At 37.7% G+C, this 23,625-nt stretch overlaps 1 protein-coding gene across 2 annotated transcripts in view; it reads left to right on the forward strand.

Moving 5' to 3' along the window:
• Window positions 1-23,625, forward strand: part of oxct1a (3-oxoacid CoA transferase 1a) — a 63,103-nt gene that overhangs the window by 8,341 nt on the left and 31,137 nt on the right. For both annotated transcript variants that reach the window (XM_030737119.1, XM_030737118.1), the window contains exons 4-11: window positions 1,087-1,222; window positions 1,339-1,488; window positions 1,922-2,028; window positions 2,641-2,701; window positions 19,081-19,188; window positions 19,455-19,569; window positions 20,113-20,207; window positions 20,826-20,874. In XM_030737119.1, the coding sequence (XP_030592979.1) occupies window positions 1,087-1,222; window positions 1,339-1,488; window positions 1,922-2,028; window positions 2,641-2,701; window positions 19,081-19,188; window positions 19,455-19,569; window positions 20,113-20,207; window positions 20,826-20,874 (821 nt within the window). The remainder of the gene's footprint in view (window positions 1-1,086; window positions 1,223-1,338; window positions 1,489-1,921; window positions 2,029-2,640; window positions 2,702-19,080; window positions 19,189-19,454; window positions 19,570-20,112; window positions 20,208-20,825; window positions 20,875-23,625) is intronic.

A 23,625-nucleotide genomic window follows, 5' to 3' on the forward strand; every position in this document is an offset into this window, starting at 1 on the left:
GTGTGTGTGTGAGTGAGAGAGACCATGTAGTTTGAGAGCACATGGCCTGGATATCATGTCAGATAACCTGAGTTTAGAGTTACATTAAGGACAAAAGATAAAAAAAAGAGGAACAACTTACTCTCTTTCTTATTGGCTTTGATTAGTTAGAGCAGTGTAAGAGAGAAACAGAGTTTTTGGTTGCATTAATGTAAAGCACATATGTTTAAAACCTTTAAAAATGCAGGTCAGTCAGATTGAAACTGACTTGATTAGATTGCCATGTGTTTTAAAAAGGTTGTTTTCTGTGACGTAAGCTGTTTGGTAGGAAGTGACTCTTGTGTGTTTTTGAAAGAGCTTTAATGCCACACAAAGCCAGCCCTGTCACAGCTGATCAAACGGTTACCCTCAACAATTTCCGTTTGTCACAGAAGGCTTGAAGAGAGTATTCACAACAAGAGGTTTTCCTGCTGTCGAGTCATAATGGTTTGTCCAGGTATGGTGGCCTAAATATGTGACAACCTATGTGCCGCAGGTGTAACACAGACTTGAGACTAGTGTGAGTTTCACAGCTTTTTTCAAGTGCAGTTATTTTTGCTGGACAATAAACAAAGATATGCTCAGAAAAATGTGACTCAGTGGCAACCCCATTCTCTGCAGCTGTGTTTGGTCAAATGTGCTGTGATTATAGCTGTGAACAGGCCACAGTTGGACTGTGACTGTCTTTGGTTTGCCTTAAGATCAGAAAAGGGAACCATATCAGTTTCAGCTCGGCTGAGTTACAACCTTGAATAACCTCTCTAAGGATTCATAGTAACATGAGAAATGCTGGAAACTGCAGGAAGAGAGGACATTCATAGTCTCGTATGAGGAAAAAGAAGCATGGTTGGTAGAAATAAATGAATATTGACAGAAAAATACTTTAATATCAAGTAAAAAAAATAAAAATGTATTCATTTCAAATTTACATATTAGCATGAAATGTAATAATAATGATAGTACATGTATCCCTTTAGATCAGCTTATGTTATAGGCATCATCAAATCTATACAAAACTGCTCAAGTTAAAATGTTAGTAAGTTAGTGCTGTGTGTATGTTTTCCTTAGAGTGGATAACTTTGGCCTGGGCCTGCTGCTCCAGACTAAGCAAATCAAAAGGATGGTCTCCTCGTATGTTGGAGAGAATGCAGAATTTGAACGACAGTATCTGTCAGGGGAGTTGGAAGTGGAACTAACTCCACAGGTTGGTCAAAAAAATCTAGCAAAAAGGCTTATACAGTTTTTCACAAACCTACTGTGGACATTTATCTGGATTTCTGTTGTATTCCTCTAATAATCTGTCACTTTTTTTCCCCACAGGGTACTCTTGCAGAGAGGATCAGGGCAGGGGGAGCTGGGGTTCCAGCCTTCTTCACTGCTACTGGCTATGGCACTCTTATCCAAGAGGGAGGTTCTCCTATTAAGTACAACAAAGATGGTAGCATTTCCATTGCCAGTGAGAAAAGAGAGGTGAGAGTGCTATCCCTGTTGTGGCTTTGAAATTGAGTGGGTTAAATGATACTAGCCTTGAATTATCCTCATAATGCACAGATTCCCAATAGATCTGGTCTGATCTGTTGCATAGTCTATAGAAGCACTGAAATCTAGCTTCTTTATACAGTGAATGTGCAAAGGGCGTTGAATAAATCACATTTATGCATCGGTATGAAAAACATGTCTCATGTCTGAGGAAAAGAACCTTTTCAAAATGTATATTTTGAATTGTAAAATAATTTTGAAGCTCTCACACAGGCGGTGTAATGTGATGCCATGAATAATTTATTTCAGTGCTTCAGAATTTATAACATGACAAAGTTCAGACTCACCTACAATGGCCATTTCTGCTCACTGTGTTCATCTTCAAGTTCATCCAGTAAGTAACCTTTCACCTGGTTGTACACAGGTGAGGGAGTTCGGTGGTAGGCACTACATCATGGAGAAGGCCATCACTGGAGATTTTGCACTGATCAAAGCATGGAAAGCTGACAAGGCAGGGAACGTTGTTTTCAGGTAATTAATGAAATGGAATGTTGTGTTATATTAGCGTTGCCTTGATTTTGAGATGTTGGTGAGCACTCATGTGACCATTTTTATTTTTGTGACATTTTTGAAGACCAAATGAAACCATTCTAATCAGTGCATTTTCAGCCTTTGATAGCTATTTTAGTTCTTATTTGCTCTCAGTCTCTGGACATACTTTAGTATCTACATCAGTTTCAATTATCCAGACCATATTTTTTGGACAGGGCCTGGGATCATCAGTCTTTACTACTTATGTAGTTCAGTTCAATAATATACATAGATGCTGTAAAAGAAGAATCTGCATAATGCGCTCAGTTTACTCTTGTCTTTTGATATTGTTTTCAGTTTTAACACAGTGTAAGTTATCTATAGGCCCTTCATGTAGCATGAATAACATAAATTGAACCAATCTGAATTAGATGTAGTAAAGTTCTTCACCACAAGAGAGCAGTGTCCTCCGGTAAACTATCAGTCTAAATAGGCTATAAGATAATGGACATCACATTGAGAGATTTTTAAATCACTTTTATCTTTCATCTATATATTATGTTTATTACCTTTTTATGTTTGATTCAACATATATGTCTTGCCTTGTGTTAGGAAAACAGCTAGGAACTTCAACCAGCCTATGTGCAAGGCAGCCAAAACCACAATAGTTGAGGTATGTAATTCCAGCAACATAGTTGCATGCTTTTTAATGTCTGAACCTGTTTAGAACATATCGCTTCAAACTATGGGTGGATTGATATGGATGAAATATACACATCACTTTCACATTACATGCATTATTTAGGTTTTCATTTACTATGAATGTAACTGTTCTAGGTCCACTAGCTGGCTAAACACTAGTAAGACTTATACATTTTAAATTAAGACTGTGCCTCCTGGACCTCATCCTATTGGCTTCTTCTATAAGTCACCAGTGCTTAAAAAAAAATTATATCCTACAGCTGGTTTGACCAGGTTCATATAGCTAGTGCCCATGCAAGTGGATAATGGTAATACTCACTTTTAACTCAGACGCATAATCAGTCCAGAATATTAGGAAACATTTTAAACTCTCAAAAAACTCTTCTCAAGATACAAAGAGAAGACCAGGAGGAGTTAACTAGTAAGACGAGGCGGAGGATAGCAGCCATTATGAGAGAGCAGGCTGTTTACATCAAATGTGTATAATTAAAGTGAATATCAGTTTAAATGTTATATAATCATGGCATTATTAGTTTACAGTATATTGGTTATTATAAATCCTAATGTTTTGGCCATATAACTTATTTAAAATCTAATATAGATAAAGCTCAGTGAAATGATTTGGACCTGTGGAAAATGCTTCATGTTGTAGCTGATAGAAATAAAAAGTCTAAAAACCCTTAATGTACATAACAATGTTTGTTAGAGGCTTATTAAAGGTGGACGGTCAAGTGCATATGTTTGTGGGCTGAAAATGTCCCTTTGAACAGGGAAAAGTTTTTTTCCTTGTAATGTAACTGTTAGACCTCAGATATTAGAAATAGATTGAGTTTTTAGATCTGTGTGTATGGCCAACAATTGAGTGTGTCCAGCTATTTCTAGGGTGTCTGTGACATACCTAGTTTCACTGCATAATATGGTAAGGTCTTCAAAGTTCCCTGAGATGACTGTCGTTGTGAATAAAACTGAAATGAAATTGAATTCTGTCTGCTTACCCACCTGTCTAGCATTTGACAGTTTAGAAAAATGTTATTGCGTATCTCTTCCCTCCACGTGTATGTGTGTTTGTCTCTTTCTCAGCCTAACACACAGCTTCACACCTCGCATATAGATATGGCTTGCTTCAGAGAGCAGCAGGGAGAAAAACCGTGTGCGAAAAACCATAAAAAGCTGGTACTTTCTGAAAATAAATTTGTAGAAAAGGGTCTCTCATAAATCTGAGTTCCACAGAGCACATTTTCAATTATTCTATTGTTGCTGGACCTGAGATTTAATCTGCTGCTGATTAGGGATCTCTGAGACCAAATGGGTACATTTTGTCGCCATGGAGCTGCGATGTGTTCTACTTACCACTTGAGTGTTGATAATAAAGGAGCCATTTCATTTGAACTGTTTACCATCCATTCATGACTAATGCTGTTCAGAAAAGCCCTGGTCGTGGAGCTTGCCCGTGGCATTTGATGTAAAACAGTCAACTGCCCGCTCCAGGCTGGGGAGGAGTTGCTGCCCTGAGTGATGGAGTTACACTACCTCAGGATTTTGTTCTTTAGTGGGGCTAGAGGTGAGCAGGATACTGAAATATGGGTCGCATTTGCAGCAATATGGATATTGTACTGGTTTGCTGTAATGAAGAGAGAGCTGAGAGTGAAGGTAAAGCTGGCATTTTACAGGTTACCTATGGTCCTGCTGTCACCTGTGGCCATCTGCTGTATGTAATCACTGAAAAATGAAATATAAAAGGTACAAATGAGCTTCATCTGATGGTAGAATTAAGATTATTCAGGCTTCTGACTAGGGTTCTTCCTGGACACCTCTGGACACTTCCCAATGGTAGAGTCTGTTTTGGGTGCCTCATTATCCCTCATTATGTATATGTTAAAATAATGGCCCGCGTCGTTTTTTTCAGGGTTTTCAGAAAAGACAATAAACTTGAGCCAAACATAGAAAACTAGATGATTTAGGCAAAAATAAAACTTCTGTTAAAAAAACGACTTATTTTAACAAGGTGACGATATGAGAAAATGAATTGATGAAAGGGCATGATGTTGACTGGAATCATGACAACTGTTTCTATTAATTAATCCTTGAGAACTGGTATATGGTTTTCTGGTTGAGACAAGTTTTTCATAGTGTTGGCACTAAGAAATGTGCTACAGCTGTTGGAGTTAATGATAATGCTTACATAACATATAATTGGTTGCACTGAATATTCAATTATGTTTTTGAGTCTAGAATCACCTAAATCATCTGTTTTGTTGTTGTTGGCGGTAACTGTGTAAAGGAATTATAAACGCAGGCTGCATTTGGATGAACAAATAGAAGTGTTTTTCATAAAATACATTTGTCACATTTCTTGCCTGTAGTGGTGAGTAGGGTTTAATCCCGAGATCCGGGATTCCCGGGAAATGCGATCAGAACCATTTCCCGTTTCCCGGGAAACGTTAGACGGGAAACCGGGAAAAAAGTCGCGCGCGTCGATTTGACTTTCAGAAAGAAAAGAAAGCTTCAGAATGTTAAATTTAAGGAAATGTTGAGAGAAGGGTTCGTTTAATGCGAAAAGCATTACTCTTCATTTCAGGCATGTTCAGCCTCCGTTTAAGGCTTCAGCTTCATCTCAAGCGTTTTAATAGAGGTATTACACAGTTGTGCTTTTTTCCTCTTTAATTTGTTGAAATCGTAGGCAATGTGTTTACCCTAAGGTATTTTGTATTATATAATTTTATATTATTATATATTGTTATATTGCATTATATAGCCTATAAAATATGCCTGCCCTGAACAATAAAGAAATATCTGTTTAACTTCGAGTGTTTCTTTTCCTCGTTTGCAGCCGCTTACTAACAATCATGAATTAGGATACGGGCCTAATGTGTGAAGAAATTATCATGAAATAGATTGCTTTAACATATTTCGCTTTTAAAATGGAGTTGAGTAAAATGTATATTTTTTTAGGCTATAAGGATTGGCCAGTTTTTCAATAGACGATTCACAGCGAACCTACTTTAACCCTCAGACACGGTGTTATAAATTTGCTGTTGCCAGAATGGCAATGACCAAGTCGTAGTGCATTACTCAAGGCCCTGTGTTATGCCATATTATAGTGTAGTACGGTAGTTAACTTTTCAATGACTATTACAGCGTTCCACTGGTGGAGATATAGCCCAACAGATGTCGCCACGACAGCGCAAGTGGCTGAGCCTTTATCAATGCTGTGGAGATGAACCGTATTGTTTTGCACCAGCAGTTGTAAAATATCTTGGTATAATTCCATGTACAATGCAGGAATATTCGAATTATATTTGTTAAGGGAGTGTTGAGGAACGATACAACACCGCATAGCTCGAGCACTCGAATGTCGAGATGTAGGTTTTATTGCGTTAATCAAGCCGACGTTACCCCCTACTGGGCATAACAGGACATAGCTGGAAAGCTACCTCTACAATATCACAATAGGTTAAGGCCGACACAGGCTACAGAAGGCCTAATTAAAATAAAAAAATAAATAAACTTTTTCCCGGGATTCCCGGGAAATGGCTCTTCATTTCCCGGGATTTGATCCATGTCATTTTCGGGAAAAATATTAAACCCTAGTGGTGAGCAGGAAGCATGGTAGGAAAGAAAGTCAGACTGGCCAATATGACAAATTGAATGTCGGATTTAGATCACAACAACGCCAGCTTCCGGGATATGCTTGGTGTACTTCAGTTTGCAAGATCTGAGAAAGAAGAAGTTATGAGCACAAATGGCGCCTGCGAAGTGTCATGGTTTGATTTATTAAGAATGATAACCTCACTTAATATTTAGAATAGGAAAGTAGTGTATACTTATTTTTAAATAGAGTACTTGACACATATGGGTAAATGAAATGTTCTATTTAGGTAAGGAATTGATGCCACACATCAGTCAATTAACCTCACCTAAAATGCATTCTCGAGCCTGACACAAATCATTTTATTTTAGGACAGAAAGCTCCGCATCTTCATCTGAACTAAATTTATCTTTTTTTTTAATGTAATTTGACGTCACCTGCCAGTTGTAAAACTAGACTGTGTCAAATAGCTGTGCCAGTTTCAGACTAGTCTTTGAAGTTTTTTTTCCACTTCACTCCTTTTTTACATTGTGCTCTAATTACAAAACATGCCATCAACATATCAACTAATTGTTTATATCCAAGAGTGATTCATTGTAATTTGTACTGTGGTCTTATAAATGATATCAAATAGAATCTACAAATTTTGAATTGGAGTGTAGTCTTCCTTTGGGTAATAATTTGACTTACTTGTTTTTTGGAATTATGACAAGCAAACACTGACCTAAAGTGAGTGGTCTTCCTCATTTCTACACATCCACTTTAAAATTGGTGTGTGGACTGATAAATATCAAAAGGTTCTTTATGTTAAATAAATATCTAACTTAGAATCCCATTACAGCTCTCTGAACACTTAGTTCTGTCCTGGTGATTTGTTAGATGCACAGTTTTTATTGTCCCTTCTTTATGGCAGTGCAGATAACATACGGACATTATGGCAATTTATCGTTGACTATAAAGTGAAAGGCCCCATTAAGAGCCTTTTTTTTTTCTCAGTGAAGCAATTAGTTTCTATGCCAGTAAATTTGTCCTTAGGATTCAGTGCATTGTCAGTTATAAATCTGGTGATTTTTGGAATCAATATTGACCCTGTTGTCTTGGTGTATGCAACAGGCAGGGTGAAGCGTTTCTGAAGCTATTTATTTAACTTGCACCTCAGCTTTGCAGCTCACGCTAGCGTGGCAAGCTTGTGCTGCACGTCTGCTGAACCAGAATTTTTCTCTCTATTTTTACACTGAGTTGCCTAATAATAAAACTACCTGCTTAATATTGTGTAGGGACTTCCCCCATAGCTCTGACCCGCTGGGGCATGGACACAGGGAGTCTAAGGGTGTCCTGTGGTGTATGACAGTGGAACTTTTGAATACTATGGATTGCAGGGTGGGGCTTGTTTGGATTAAGCTTATTCTAGCACTTCCTGCAGATGTTTGATCAGATGAATATGGAGAGTCTGGGGGTCTGGGGAGTATGGAGACTGGGTCAAAACCTTGAGCTCTCTGTAATCATCTTTGTGCATTTCCTGAGCATTTCTGTGGTGCATAGTGGTGTCTTTGCCTGTATGTGGCCACCTGCTGCTGTTGGGGAACACCTTTGCCATCACATTACATTGTAATGACGTGTTCAATGTCACGTGTTAGTGGTTTTTAATGTTGTGGCTTAATGGTGTATGCAGCATAGAAAACCCAAACTGTTAAAGCAATTAGTGATTATAAAAGAGCAAAAATGTCAAGACATTGGGAAAAAAGCTTCACAAGACTTGGGGAACTTTGGGGAAACAATTTCCCTCTTTCTTGTCACACTTCAGTAGTTGTAGCTGTGCCTAAACAACTAGATTGATTTATTAAATTAAATCTAGATTATATTAGTTTAAGTCTTGTTTTGAAAATACTTAATCAGCTGTGAAATTAAGTCCTGTAGTCATAGCCAAGCTAAAACCCACATTCTTATTAATGTGATTCTGGTCACTGAATTTAATTAGTTACTATAATGTCAACACATTGAAGTGTTTCAAAATGAGTTTCATAAGTAAAGGTGATGTCTATTAACCTGTTGAATAAAGTTTTGTTTAGCCAACCCATTCTTCTTTAATTTTCTCCCCTGGGCTTGAATTGCACTTAACTTGCAGACTAAGATGGGAATATAAAGTATCTGTAATATCTACTTAATATGCATATAAAAATGTCTTTCATTAAAAGTATTCCTTTGAACAATTTACATACTGTCAGTCATCAAAGTATCCATTTTAATTTGAATCCCGAACAACTCATTCACTGAGCCTCGGTGAATGTGTGTGTGTGTAGAGCATTTAATCCCTGAGGGGCTAACAGAGTTGTAACCTAGTGACTCCACTTCAGTTAAAAATTGATGGCAATTCTGAGAAGCAAGTTCAAAAGATCTCCTGGTTTATATTAGTAACCCTGCAGTGATCCCCAGCTGACTTCATTTCACACATCTTGGAGATAAATTGATTAACATTTTGTTGTTTTTAATATTTTACACCATTGTAAATCTGTCTCATACATATTCAACTCTACCTCATCTGATCATTGACAGCTAGCTGGAGATTGCGGTTTATGTGCCGGTTTTGATGCATATGTCTTCTTTTTTTTTCTTTTTTCTTTTTTTTTTTTAAATGAGATTTATAATCCTAGATATTGTAAGGGTGCCAGAAAACAAGATAACACAAAAGCAAATTACAAAAAATAAAAATAAAACTAGAATTGCCAGATCATCACCAGCTCCTTCCATGGTTGCTAGGCAACCCAACCCTGCTATTCAATTGCTCAGTGTTCCAGGGTATCCAGCTGGTCCAGTTATTCCCTTATCACAGGTACAGTGAAAGGCCCTAGTGCATTGTGGGATTCAGTGCACCAGAGACCGAATCAAAGCGGTGGTTTCTGCTGTTGTTCGGCTATCAGTCACAGTAGATGACGCTACTGTTTTCTTGTAGCAATTCATTGTAGTTGTGTGGGTGTTATTGTGCACAGCAAACCGGTCATACACGAATTGAATTAAGGTATTTTTTTAAGTGTGTTTTTCTTTTATTTATTCTTTTAGGCAAGAGGTCTAATATCCAGATCAGCCTCCTGCTGTACAAACAAAAACTACAGTTACTCAGGGTTTAAACATTATTATTATTATTATTATTATTATTATTATTATTATTATTATTGTGTATATTTTCCCTGTTTTACTCTTTACACTTTACTTTTTAATTAAAAAAATACATTTAATTTCATCATATATTTTATCATAACTTGGAAACTTGTAAAGTTGTTTTTTATTGGCTGGATCATTATAATTTTTTAGATAATCCTGGTGAATGCTATAGCTGTTAAATTGCTCAGCACAAATGTGCCCTTCCAATGAAGATGAACTGGTGGTTAAAGGTCAAAGATTAAGGTCACTGTGACCTCATGTCTGTTCCATTGTTGTGAATGTGATTAAATCAGGAAATCGGGAACCCTTGGAGGGAATATAATTACATCTGACACAAACATTCACTTGGGTTCAAGCATGATTGGAAAATACTTTGCTGGTTAAAGATCGACGTCACTGATGTTATAAAATGTTTTTGTCCATAACTCAAAAATATACGTCATATATGTGATATGATAAATATATCTACTAATAAAAAATAAAATAATTAAGTGATTTTTTATTTGTTGTAAGTTCCAGCTTTACTGGCTGTGACCAGTCTAGGGTGAAACCCCCGCCCCAATAAGTGGAGGAAAATGGGTGGATATATGTTAGGTATTGTCTTAAACCATTGCTGTGGTCTTCTGTGGTGCAGATTGCCTTGTGCCTTGATATGGGCAATTTTTTTTTAATCTCTTTTGCATGAATTACAATGCCTTGTTGAGTTTTCTAGTCTTGTTCTTGACTTGTGCCCTCCACTGACATAATTACTCAAGCTACTTTTAGGTAGTAATTAGAAACCACTGATTTTCTCCATCATTTCCTGCCTAAGGATGTTTATGAATTAAATTTTGTGTGCATAAGATGTGCATTTTATTCTTTATATTCCTGTTTTGCACAACATATGAGGAGGGTTACATTTGCCAGAAGGTGAAATGTGATACTTGCATGCTAACTGACTAAAAATCTTTCATGGAATCAGTATCTCAAAAAGGATATTGCACACTGTAGTCCAAAGCAGTAACCATTTTTCTTTATTATATTGTCACGTTTTTTTGACTTTGCAGTCAAACCTCTCCAGAGCAAGTAGTTACAGGACTTGTTTGACTAAAGCAATTGTAAATTGTTGTTACATTAATGGACAGATTTTTATAAAGGCATTAACTCATCTTCTGCAGGAAGAAAAGTGGAAAATGTAATAATTAACCTTAAACTAATAATATTGTATTTTCACATCTATTTAACAACAGTGTGGAGATGTAACATTACGCTTCCATTCATGAATTGAAAGTTTGATGACAATATCACACTTTACAGTTGGTTTTTGGTAAACTTTTGTCTTATTTGTTTGCTTCACATTCATGTAGTTTATAGGCAATAGTTCCCTGAACCGGCTATAACCTGTAGGTGTTGCTCAAATATTATTCCAATTTAAAAGCATCCTCCTGAACATAAGACAGTAAATCATGTCTCATTTTAAAGGCTGCATTGACTTTTCTTAGGAGTAAGTCTAGTTCACATATACCGGTACATAAATTCAAGTGTCATGCTGACATTTTCTGATGGCTTATACAAAAGCATCAGAAAATGTCACTGATAGAGGGATAAGGTCTAATGAACTGGCTGAATGTAAAATCAGTGGAGAGACTATAAAATGATGATAAAAGACAGATTTACTGAACATATGCACAAACTGAATGTCTGACTGTAAGTTAAAGTTTCCTCACAACTGCCCATCATGTGAATCTGAAGCACATTGCACGAAGGCTTATGTGTTAGTTGAAATGTAAACATTGCCATTTGAGCTGTGAGTGGAGAAATCCATTCCAAATGATACAAGGTGCTTTGGTGAGCAATGTGTGTCATCTGAAGAATGTATTTTTAGTTGTGTAATGTTGTCAAGGTTTACATTGGCTGGCTGTCTCCCATTTTCTGGATAACATAAAATCTGTCACTGGCGAGAAAAGCTTCCACTGAGGAGAAACAGATTGCTCGTGATGTCAGTGTACTGGGTTAGGGGATATAACCAGAGCTTTGCCCTGAAAGTGGCAACAGTGCACGGCCAAGTGCACAATGGGAGGAAGATGGAGAGGCTATAAATAAACACAGTAATGAGAGAGCGGTATCACTGTCATCCTCGTGCCCTGTTGCTTGTAGCCACATCCTCTCTTTCTCTTGACCTCTTGACTGTCACATTTCAGGTCTTGTACACCTAAATAAAATCCAGAGATGTAAAGATTATAAACTTAGATGACTCCACTATCAAAGTGTTAACTGCTGAAGCTTTGCAGCCCATATTAATCTAGTCTTTAATATTGATTTAAAAGCAATTTAAAAACAAACAAATGCAATTAATTGAGGTTCATAATTTTTTTTTAACCATTTTTCTGGTGTCTGGTGGTATATATACGCACGCACACACACACACTCACACACACACACAAAGGCTGTCTGTCATTGGCACAAATTAGAACACTTAAAACAATCACATTCAACGCTGTCAATAAATCGAAAGATCTGATCTTTTTCTTAAAATAACATCAGACATTCAATTTTAGAATCATCCCTCAAGGTCTTGGAGTGCATATGGGACCACTATGGGTCACAGAAGCGGTGCAGCTGCTCAGCGGTGCAGAAGGAACGTGTACTGCAGGATTTTCTCCCTGTGAACCAAGTGCCATGAATCCCATGTTTCGAAAGTCTTGGTGACGTCTGCTCTTGGTGACTTTCTTGAAAGCAATGTTCAAAACTCTGGCTGAAATGGCACTGATAAGTCCAGTTTACAGTGTGCCCATAATGGTTTATATATAGTTCACACAATGGCCACAGTATTTTAGTAAGATCTGCAAAAAAGAAAAGGTATAAAATTTTAAAAAATATTTCTGTTCACCTTTTCTCTCTGCATCCCTTTAAATGCACATTCTTGTAGGTATAAATCATTATTGCGGTAGTGTGGGTTTTACAGTTGAATGTACAAATCAAGTGGATGTTTAAGAAGGGATTATAATAGAATTTGTATAACCCCTAATGTCAAAATGACAGACAACAAGAGAATCTGTACCCTTTGGCCTAGACTATGTGATCAAAATTCTCTTTTGGAAGCGATTTGTAGCAGCGTGGCGACTAGGGACCAGAAAAAGTGAATATTTGGTGATTTCAACCAACTACAGGCTGAATAACCCCTGGCGAAGCAAAGAAAAGTGTGCGCGGCCCGAAATAAACTTTTCTCAACTTCCAAGTGAGCGATTGAAGCAACTACCAGTGAGAGTGCAGGATGCCGCAGATTGACATATGGCCTTGTGGTAAATACATTGGAGGGTTACCTAGGCAACTGGAGCCTGGTAGTGATCAGCCATCAGCTTTGCGCATTGCTTCCAGTGTGGATGCAGCTTTAGGACAATATTCACGAGGTGGTAAAATACTCACTTCGAGTCGAGGCGAGTGTTGACTGTGTGGGGAACAGCTGAAGAACAGTTCATCACTTCCTGGCAAGATTACCTACAGACATTAAAGACAGTATTATTTATGTAACTAAAATTACATAGGAATTTAGAAATGCTCAATATAAAGAATTTTCATTTTTTCACAGGTTAATAATTTCAGTAGTATAGGATAGTATATAGCAGGGATCCTCAAATCCAGGCCTCGAGGTCCAGTGTCCTGCACCTTTTAGATGTGTCTATGCTGATATCAAATATAGAAGTCATTAGCAGGACTTTGGAGAACTTACTGAGGAGGTAATTCAGCCATTTGATTCAGGTGTGTTGGATCAGGGATACATCTAAAAGCTGCAGGACACTGGACCTCGAGGTCTGGATTTGAGGATCCCTGGTATACAGTAAGGGTATGGCTTGTTTTTATTTATTTAGTTATTTTATTTCAGTAGCAGCAACAGCTATCTGATGTGAAGTAGAGAGGAAGTGTTTTCTGCACTAGTTATGGTATTCTGAATGGAGAAATTTACATGACAAATTGTGAGTGGAGAGTGCTGTTTATGTATACCGAGGAATATATTACAGCTGTAGCTGTGTGCTCAAAACTTAGGCTATTGAAAAGTTACAATTAGCAGTGCTCTTTGTTTATTCCACCCAATGCCTTTTTAATCAAGGGTGTACTGAACCTTTATAACATCTTGGACCTATTAGTGTAGTAACCTTTTTATTTTTTAATGTAAACCAGACAGAATTAAAGTGTGCACATATTTTTATACTGTTCCTCTTTGGTGATTTGAATGTAGGTCAGCCGGTCAACAGGAGTGCAGTCAGCTTAACTAAAACCCTTTATCTCAAGAGCGTTGAATCAGTTTGGTGCCAAAAGGTTGTCGGCGCACCTCATTTCCTTCCCGAAAGTATGCTGGTGCTTTCCAGGTACTGATTGTTATTTCAGTTATATCATGCATGTGCATTTTCTACAACCATGTGTTGGATATGTGTGCGACACCACTGTTGGTAGTTTATTCTAGGAATTTGATAGCACTGCACACTGATCAGTTTGAGATTAACGAGATTTGACAAAGCGCACAGCCTAAAAAAGCACAAACTCATGAAAAAACGCTTGCCACGTCCCCAGAGGGCACTTTGATTCCCTCTATCCTCCTGCCAGCTCACTTCATGCCTCGCTCTGCTCTCATTGATGTGAAAATCGTTCTACAGATACAGGAATATCAATGTCTGTCCGTGTGTGCCTGCTTGCTTGTGCCACGCACCTGTTCATTGTATGTGTGTGTGTGTGTGTGTGTGTGTGTGTTTTGTGTGATTTTTATTTTTTTATTTTAGTGCTTTATCCTTTCACATCCGTTGAACCTCCTGTCTGAACTACATCTGAGCAGTAGTGTAGCCGGGACACATCACATAGATGAAAAGAACAGAGGCTTTTTTTTATGTACACAGCACATTTAAATTGTATGAGCTTGTTATTGTGCTTTGACTTAGCTTTGGGAGGATAATTGAAAATAGAGCTGAATACATGGTTTGTTTGCGTGTGTGTGTTTGAGACCAACAAATCAATATGAGAAATGCCAGCCTCTTGGGTGTGGATTTTGTTATTTTTGTTGTTTTTACAGTTTGTTTGTTTTGTTTTTGTTTTTTGAGGGGCTTACTATTGGATATCTTTTTTAAATTGGAAAAAATATCAGGGATTGATATTGTTGATTATATAAATTCACCTTAAAATTCCTGAAAATTCACATCCCAAATATTTGTTGTAATTACCTTCCCCAGTCTTCCCTGTTTTTTTTTTTAATTTTATTTTTTTTATATAACATGACAAGCACAGTCTTGCTTAATGAAGATGTCTAAGAAAATCATGCTTCTCACCAAGACAGATCAAGCCTCCAGAGAAAGGTGTGGGTGAATGTGTGGGACTGCTGCATCAGTGCTCTCGCGCAACCAGTCTCATCTTGCATGGCCTCGTTTTCTCTCTGGAGCATCAGAGACTTACCATAAACCAGAGTAGAACCAGAAAAAGAGTCTAAAATCACTTTACGGTCCTGAGTGGCCCTAGCTCATGAGAGACCAAAGCCTGCGTATCCATGACAACGCTAAGATGGGATCCACTGTTAGCCATTGACTCCTCTTAGTCAGGGCAGAGTGCTGAGGGAGGAAGTAGAGATAAGGAGAGATTCAATTCAATTTGCTCTGAACGGCTGCTTGCCCCTCATGTAAATAGAATAAGCAGGTTATACTCTGGGCTACACAGGAGTAAAGCACTGAAAAATAGAAGTGAGGGTGAGAATTACGTCGTTGTGGCTGAGTTGTCTTTTGGTCCCCAGAGATGTGGTAATGCTTTTTTTTTTTTTTTTCATTTTTCATTTTAATTTTATTATTTCAAACACTTGCCCTCTTGAAGAATCTCCTGGAAGAAAGAAATGGCACATCCTCCCCGTTGAAGTCTCATCTGTTTGAGAAAGGAAAATTGGCTCTCTAAAGAAGGTTTTTGTCAATCCCTCCTCAGCTTTGTTTGAGTCCTATATTGGTTTGAAATCTCTGGGACTGTAATGTTTCATGCTAAAGTCTACTGTAAATATGGATACTAAATAAAGACCTGGAGCAGACTTGCACTTTGTTGCCAAAAGTATTCACTCATCCATCCAGATCATTAAATTCAGGCATTACAATCACTTCCGTGGCCACAGGGTTTAAAATCAAGCACCTAGGCATGCAGACTGCTTCTACAAACATTTGTGAAAGAATGGGTCAATCTGAGGAGCTCAGTGAATTCCAGCGTGGTATCATGATATGATGCCTCCATAGACAACTCTTGCTGGTATTACAACAAAATGGAAGCAATTGGGAATGACAGCAACTCAGCCACAAAGCGATAGGCCACATAAAATCACATGATGGGGTCAGCAGATGCTAATGGACATAATGTGTAGAGGTCACCAACTTTATGCAGAGTTAGTCACTATAGACCTCCAAACTTTGTGTGGCCTTCAGATTAGCTCAAGAACAATGCATAGAGAGCATCATGGAATGGGTTTCTGTGGCAGAGCTGTTGCAACTTAGCCTTACATCACCAAGAGTGTAATGTAACAAAATAATTTTAATAATAATCATTTTTGTCAATTACGCTATTTTTGAGCCAAAATCGAAATTGAAATCAAATTTCGATTAATTGCACAGCCCTACTTTGATGCGCATATTACACAAATATGTAGGACTGCATTTTTGCCTTCTAGGCTGAACTATTGTAATTCATTACTAGGTTGTTCTAAAAGCTTCTATTCTAGATTTAACAGGGAGCCAATGAAGAGAAGCCAATATGGGAGAAATATGCTCTGTTTCTAGTCCCTGTCAGTAGCTGCACCATTTTGGATCAGCTGAAGGCTTTTCAGGGAGCTTTTAGGACAGCCTGATAATAATGAATTACAATAGTCCAGCCTAGAAGTAATAAATACACGAATTAGCTTTTCAGCATCACTCTGAGAAAGGATGTTTCTAATTTTAGAAATATTGCACAAATGCAAAAAAGCGGTCCTACATATTTGTTTAATATGTGCATTGAAGGACATGTACTGGTGAAAAATGACTCCAAGATTTCTCACAGTGTTACTAGAGGCCAAAGTAATGCCATCCAGAGTAAGTATCTGGTTTGACACCATGTTTCTAAGATTTGTGGGGCCGAGTACAAGAATTTCAGTTTTATCTGAATTTAGAAGCAGGAAATTAGAGGCCATCCAGGCCTTAATGTCTTTAAGACATTCCTGCAGTTTAACTAATTGATGTGTGTCATCTGGCTTCATTGATAGGTAAAGCTTAGTATCATCGGCATAACAATGAAAATTGATGCAATGCTTTCTAATAATACTGCCTAAGGGAAGCATATATAATGTAAATAGAATTGGTCCTAGCACAGAACCCTGTGGAACTCCATAATTAACCTTAGTGTCTGAAGAAGACTCCCCCATTTACATGAACAAATTGGAGTCTATTAGATAAATATGATTCAAACCACTGCAGTGCAGTACCTTTAATACCTATGGCATGCTCTAATCTCTTAATACTGTTGACCATAAAATGTTATGGTCAACAGTATCAAAAGCTGCACTGAGGTCCAACAGGACAAGAACAGAGATGAGTCCACTGTCAGAGGCTGTAAGAAGATCATTTGTAACCTTCACTAATGCTGTTTCTGTACTGTGATGAATTCTGAAACCTGACTGAAAGTCTTCAAATAAACCATTCCTCTGGAGATGATCAGTTAGCTCTTTTACAACTACTCTTTCAAGAATCTTTGAGAGAAAAGGAAGGTTGGAGATTGGCCTATAATTAGCTAAGACAGCTGGGTCAAGTGATGGCTTTTTTAAGTAGCAGTTTAATTACAGCCACCTTGAAGGCCTGTGGTACATAGCCAACTAATAAAGACAGATTGATCATTTTTAAGATTGAAGCATCAATGATTGGAAAGACTTCTTTGAACAGTCTAGTAGGAATGGGATCTAATAAATATGTTACTGGTTTGGAGGAAGTAACTATCGAAGTTAAATCTGAAAGATGAACTGGAGCGAAAGAGTCTAAACAAATACCAGCGGTGCTGAAAGCAGCCGAACATGAAGAATAATCTTTGAGATGGTTATGAATAATTTTTTCTTTAATGTCTAAAATTTTATTTGTAAAGAAATCCATGAAGTCACTGCTAGTTAAAGTGAAAGGAATACTCGGCTCTAGAGAGCTCTGACTCTTTGTCAGCCTGGCTACAGTGCTGAAAAGAAACCAACGGTTGCGGTACATGACTGCCCCTCCCTGAGCCTGGTTCTGCTGGATGTTTCTTCCTGTTAAAAGGGAGTTTGTGCTTGCACATAGTGGGTCATTTTGACTGTTGCGTTTTTCTCTAATTATTGTAGGGTCTTTACTTTACAATATGGGGTGGCTGTAGCTCAGGAGGTAGAGCAGCCTACTAATTGGAAGGTTGGTGGTTTGATCCCTTGCATGCCAAAGTATCCTCCGATATAACCGTCAGAGTATGAATGTGTGTGAATGTTAGATAGAAAGCACTTAGCTGTAGAGAGAAGTGCTTGTGTGAATGTGTGTCAATGGGTGAATGAGGTGTGCGTTATAAAGCACTTTGAGTGCTCAAAGTAGAGTAGAAAAGCGCTATATAAGAACTAGCTATTTACCAATATGATGTGCCTTGAGGCGACTGTTGTGATTTGGCACTATATAAATAAAATTGAAGTGAACACATACTCCTTTTCTGCTGCTGTACTCTTTCTAAATAAAGGTGCTGCACTTTCTGTCACAGTCAGCAAAAAACTGTTTGTTATATGTACACAATTTTTATATTGCTGTCATGTTACTTATGGTCATAACTGAAATAGTTTGAGGATAAACTCAGTGTAATTGCAATTATCATATTGTCAGAATAAACTGAGCTCAAATGCTCAAATTTAAACCTTGGAAAAGAGTTTTTGGAATAGGCCTATGTATAACAGATTTTAACTAACCATCGTTTTCCACATCATGGTAAAAAAAAGTTCCTCTTAACCTCCGTTTTTGGTTTGGCCAGATTACACTCGACATGAATGCAGTCTCCTCCATAAACCTCTACTCTCGCGGCTTTTGATCTTTGGATCAAGCTGCATCCCCCGAACTCAGTGTGTCAGACGATTCCTATTTTCTGTTAGTCAAGCTGGCTTTGGGTACACAGACACCCTTCGCTGGGCTCAGTGGAGTTGCTAGACGAATAAATGCAACTTTTCCACAAATATTTACCCTCTCTTTGCTGTGAAAGACATGATAGAATCATTTCAAAAATAGTGTATGGGGTGAAAAATATCTTCTTCAGCATTACTGCCGCTGATGTTTGCAGCTCAAATATGAATTTTATTAGAAACATTTAACATGTTTCTTAAAATATGAGTATTTACATTTTTAAAACCTTTTAAAAATTGTAAAGTAGCCCAGAGATCAAGATGAAATCTTCAGATTATCCTTCAGACTGGTAAAGCATCTACTGAATTTTTATTAGTTCACCTTTTGAATTTCATAGCTTGGTAGGCAAAGGTTATTTTCTGGTAGTGTAATTCCATCTGTGCAGGGTTTCCTTATCTGAACTTTAATCTCAAGGATCATGGGACACCTTGTAAGTGAAGTCAGAGTTCATCACTCTGTGTCTTTGTGTAGGTGGAAGAGGTGGTGGATGTCGGGACTTTTGCTGCAGAAGACATCCACATACCCAGCATCTACATCCACAGGGTTGTCCAGGGAGCCGGCTATGAGAAAAGGATTGAGGTAGAAAATGAGACTTTAAAAAGCTCACTCAAGTAGCAAGATTACAGATGTAATGGAAAATAAGTTCTATTAAAGATTAATTGAAGAAAAAAGTGACAAATCCTGCAGTGATAGAACTGTAGAGATGAACCCTTTCTAGGCCTTTTCACATTTCCATCATTGTTCAGAAACATACTTGCTTTTATTCATGTGTTCTTTTACTCAACCAGAAATAACCTTTCGAGATGCTGCCTTCCTGTTACTTATATATCTCTGTATGGTTCCAGAAACGCACAGTAAAGAAAAGCCAAGAAGAGACGCCCAAACCAAAGAAGGAATCTGACATTGTTCGAGAAAGGATCATTCGCAGGGCTGCTTTGGAGTTTGAGGATGGCATGTATGGTATCCTTTGACAGAAATACAAGCAGTGAGAAGATCGGAAAATCATATACATTTCTGCTATAGTTGTCTCCTTTTAACGCGCGCAAGAAAAAACAAATCAAAAACTTTCCAGTAAAAGAACACTGTACCTTGGCTTCCTTTATTTTCAAATTTCATAATAAATGATTTTAGCCTCTTAACAATTTCATAGCAGAGGCAGATTATGCACATACTGTCTTTTTACACTTTTTACAATGGTTTCCAGTTGCATGACGGCATCTTCCCTTACACAGGAAAGCAGTTTTTCATTGACTGATTAACCATTGTCTGGGTTTTTTAGACTTTTTCAGATTTCTTAATAATTCAGTATGATGTGTGGTTTCTTAGAAATGTGAGGACTATAAACAATCCACACAGCAGATTTTCTTGAGCTTTGTCTTGACTGTTTAGTATGGTAGCTTTTCTATGTGAGGTTGTTCAAGAAGAGCCATGCATTTAATACCTTTTTTCCCTTTAAAAAAATGCAAATGTCATAATTATTGTCTTTAACAAAGAACCAACCAGCTAACCTCGGCATTGGTATCCCCATGCTAGCCAGCAACTTTATAAAACCAGACATCACTGTACACCTCCAGAGTGAAAATGGAATTTTGGGACTGGTAAGACACCTACAGATTTTTTTCTCCTCAGGATTCAGTGCTTTGAATCTTGACTAAACAAGCTAATGAGCAGCATATTTCTTCATTCCTTGCAGAGTCGGTCATTTGAAGTAGCAGTAAATGTTTTTGAACCAAATCGTGCTCTGAGCGTGTTTCAAGTTGAATAGCCATTTATTTAACCAGCATCATACCTAGTTGGGCCTCTTATTTGAAATGTGCTTCAATTGTTACGTAAGAGATTGTGGCAGTTTGACACTTTCTCTTCCATTTTTCTTTCTCATTATTTGCTGGCTGAGCCTTTTAACAAAGGCTGCTGCTGCCACTGCTATAGAATGGCTTTCCAATCAATTGTTTTGACAGAATGTAGGCGCCTATGGTAATTTCTTATTTGTCAAAGTTATATTTATGATTGCCAGTTTCAAAGATGTACCAATCCTTCCACCTCCTTAGTCTCAAAGGATTGCTCACTTTGTTGAATGCAGAGGAAATCAATTCCTCATCTAATCAGAGAAATGTGATTCTGTCTCTCCCTTCAAAGACCATGGCCAGTCAAGTTGAGTGAAATGTGTCCTGCCTGCATGTGTGCAAATTCTTATATTTTCATTTCTTTTTGTATAGGGGCCATACCCTACTGAGGATTCAGTGGATGCAGACCTGATTAATGCTGGTAAGGGTTATCTTAATGAACACCTCATTTTCCACCTACTTTGACAAAATCATATAATTTAAGAAGAGTAAAATCTGCATTGGTCTGGCAAAATAAGGAAAACGAGAAGAGCTTTTTTTTTTTTTAACCTTTATTTATACAGGTAGCTCCATTGAGACTCAGTGTCTTATTCGCAAGAACAAGTTGCCAGCGATGATTTCACAAAATTGTTTATACGTCTTCTAAAGTCAACAAGCGAAATCATTTGGGAGAGCTGTAGTGTATTCCAAGAAGATGGGGCAGAAAAGAAAAAAGCCTTTCTTCCAAGCTCTGTATGAACTGATGGAAAAATAAAAGTAATGAAATCCAGAGACCACAGATTATGACTACTCTGTTTATGTAACATGTAGTTTGATAAATAAGAATGGACTAAACCAAAAACATTGGTTCCATTTATAGATAAAATGGACAACTTGACCAGTGAATATAAGGTACAGTGGTGTGTTAGGGGTTTACAGCCAGTTATAAATCTTAATGCACCTTGATAAACTGAGTCCAACAGATGGAGAGAATGAGCAGGGACATTCATATAAATGAGATCACCGTAGTCCAGGTGGGGTAAAAAAAAAAAAAAAAAAGACTTTTCCTTGCAGTAAAAGAGAAACATGATCTGTTTCTGAAAAAGAACCCCAGTTTCAGCCTCAGTTTCTTTAATAGGTGGTCAATATGTGACTTAAAGGAAAGAATGTTATTGATCACAATACCTAAGTATTTATATGAGGCCACTGTTTCAGTAATAGTACCTTGAAATGATACAAGAGATGGAAGTACTGCTGGCACCCTCTTTTTATCTGAAAACAACATTACCTTGGCTTTTTCTGCATTTAAAACCAACCTGAGCTGAAACAGCTGTGACTGAATACTGTCGATAGCTAACTACAAGTTTTCAAAAACCGTGTCGATGGTACGAGCACAGCAATAAATAACTGTCATCTGCATAAAAATGGGTAAATGCATTTAGATTTTGTCCCACTCCATTGACATAAATAGTAAATAATGTAGGTCCCAAGACACAACCCTGCAGAACTCCATTACTGACGTTTAAAAACTGGAAGAGGAACCATTAATCTGCCTACACTGACTATGGTCAGAGAGGTAATTAGAAAACCAGTTGGCTGGTTTTCTAATTATCTATTTCCAATAACCTCTGACATAAAATGCCAATAACCTCTGACATAAAATGCCATGGTCAACAGTGTTGAAGGCTTTTGATAGGTCAATGAAAAGAGCGGCACAATATTTTTTTGCATCCAGTGCTTCATAAATGTTGTTGAGAACTTTTAAGGAATCAGTTACAGTACTGTGCAATTTCCTAAAACCTGATTGAGAAGGAGATAAAATATTATTTTGATCCAGATAGCTCTTGAGTTGGTTATTCACCAGCCTTTCAAGAACCTTGGCTAAAATACAGAGTTTGGAGATTGGTCTGTAATTATTGACCATTGAAGAATCATCACCTTTCAACAGGGGGAGTACACAAGTGCACTTCCATATCTCTGGTAAAGTATTCTGTTTTATTGAAAGATTAAAAATGTAAGACACTGGCTCAGCAATGATATTTGCAGCCAGGCACAAGAAGGGAGACAGATTGTCCGGTCCTACCGACTTTTTAATATCAAGGCTTTTTAAAGCCTTAGAGACCTCTTCCACTGTGAAAGGTTTAAAGGAAAAAGCATTAGTAATCGAGGGACTGCTCCCAGAGTTGTATGTGAAAGGTCTACCATCAGATACTGTGCCAAACAACGAAAAGGAAGTGACAAAACATTTGTTAATACAATTGAGCATTTCAGTTTTGTCTGACACAGGAGTAGAGTCAATAATTAAATGGAGAGGTAGCTCAGAGGAATGAGAGCTGGCAGAGAGTATTTATAGTTTGCCAAAACCTCCTAGGGTCATTCAGATTGTCAGTGGTTGAGACCAAAAAGTAATCATGTTTAGCCTTCCTAACGGAGGCAGTGAATAGATTACGCAACTGATGAAAACATAGCCAGTCAGCATCAGAGTCAGACTTTCTCCCAGCTGCCCAGGCCTGGTTCCTGTCATGTAGCAGACCAGCCAGTTCAGAATTGAACCAGGGGCTGTCCGAGCTTTCACTCTGACCTGGCGAAAAAGAGCGTGTTTGTCCACAAAATAGATAAAACTCTCATAAAAATATTCCCAAGCTAAAGTGACATTGTCAATCAGTGTAATACAACCCCAGTTAAAATCCTTTATATTGTAAAGAAATGCTTGCTCACTAAAAAGTTTTAGGGTTTTTTTGTGATTATTCGGGGGCTTAGAGCATGAAAGTTTCATGTTCCTCACAGCACCAACCATGCAGTGATCATTCAAATCATTGGCAAAAACCGCTGATGTGGAAAATTTATGTGGCATATTGGTTTAAAAAAAAAGATCAATAAGAGATGATTTATCTGGGGATTTGGGATTCAGGCGTGTTAGCCTTTGAATAATTTGCATTAGATTTAAAAACAAACAGTGCGCTTTAAAATCATCAGACACGGAAGAAAGCCAGTCTCGGTTAAAGTCACCTACCAGAATGATTTCATTAGAATAATTTAATTAAAATGCAATTTAGACAAAAGTTGAACTAAAGGATAATGCGTCTGGAGAAGCAGCAAGAACAGTTAAAGACTGGTTTCCAAACAGATTAATACTTAAGGCCAAAATTTCAAATTGCTTAGATCTAGAAAACAAAACCTGAACAGTCAGGCA

Source organism: Archocentrus centrarchus, chromosome 9 (genome assembly GCF_007364275.1).
Source record: "Archocentrus centrarchus isolate MPI-CPG fArcCen1 chromosome 9, fArcCen1, whole genome shotgun sequence".
NCBI lineage: Eukaryota > Metazoa > Chordata > Actinopteri > Cichliformes > Cichlidae > Archocentrus > Archocentrus centrarchus.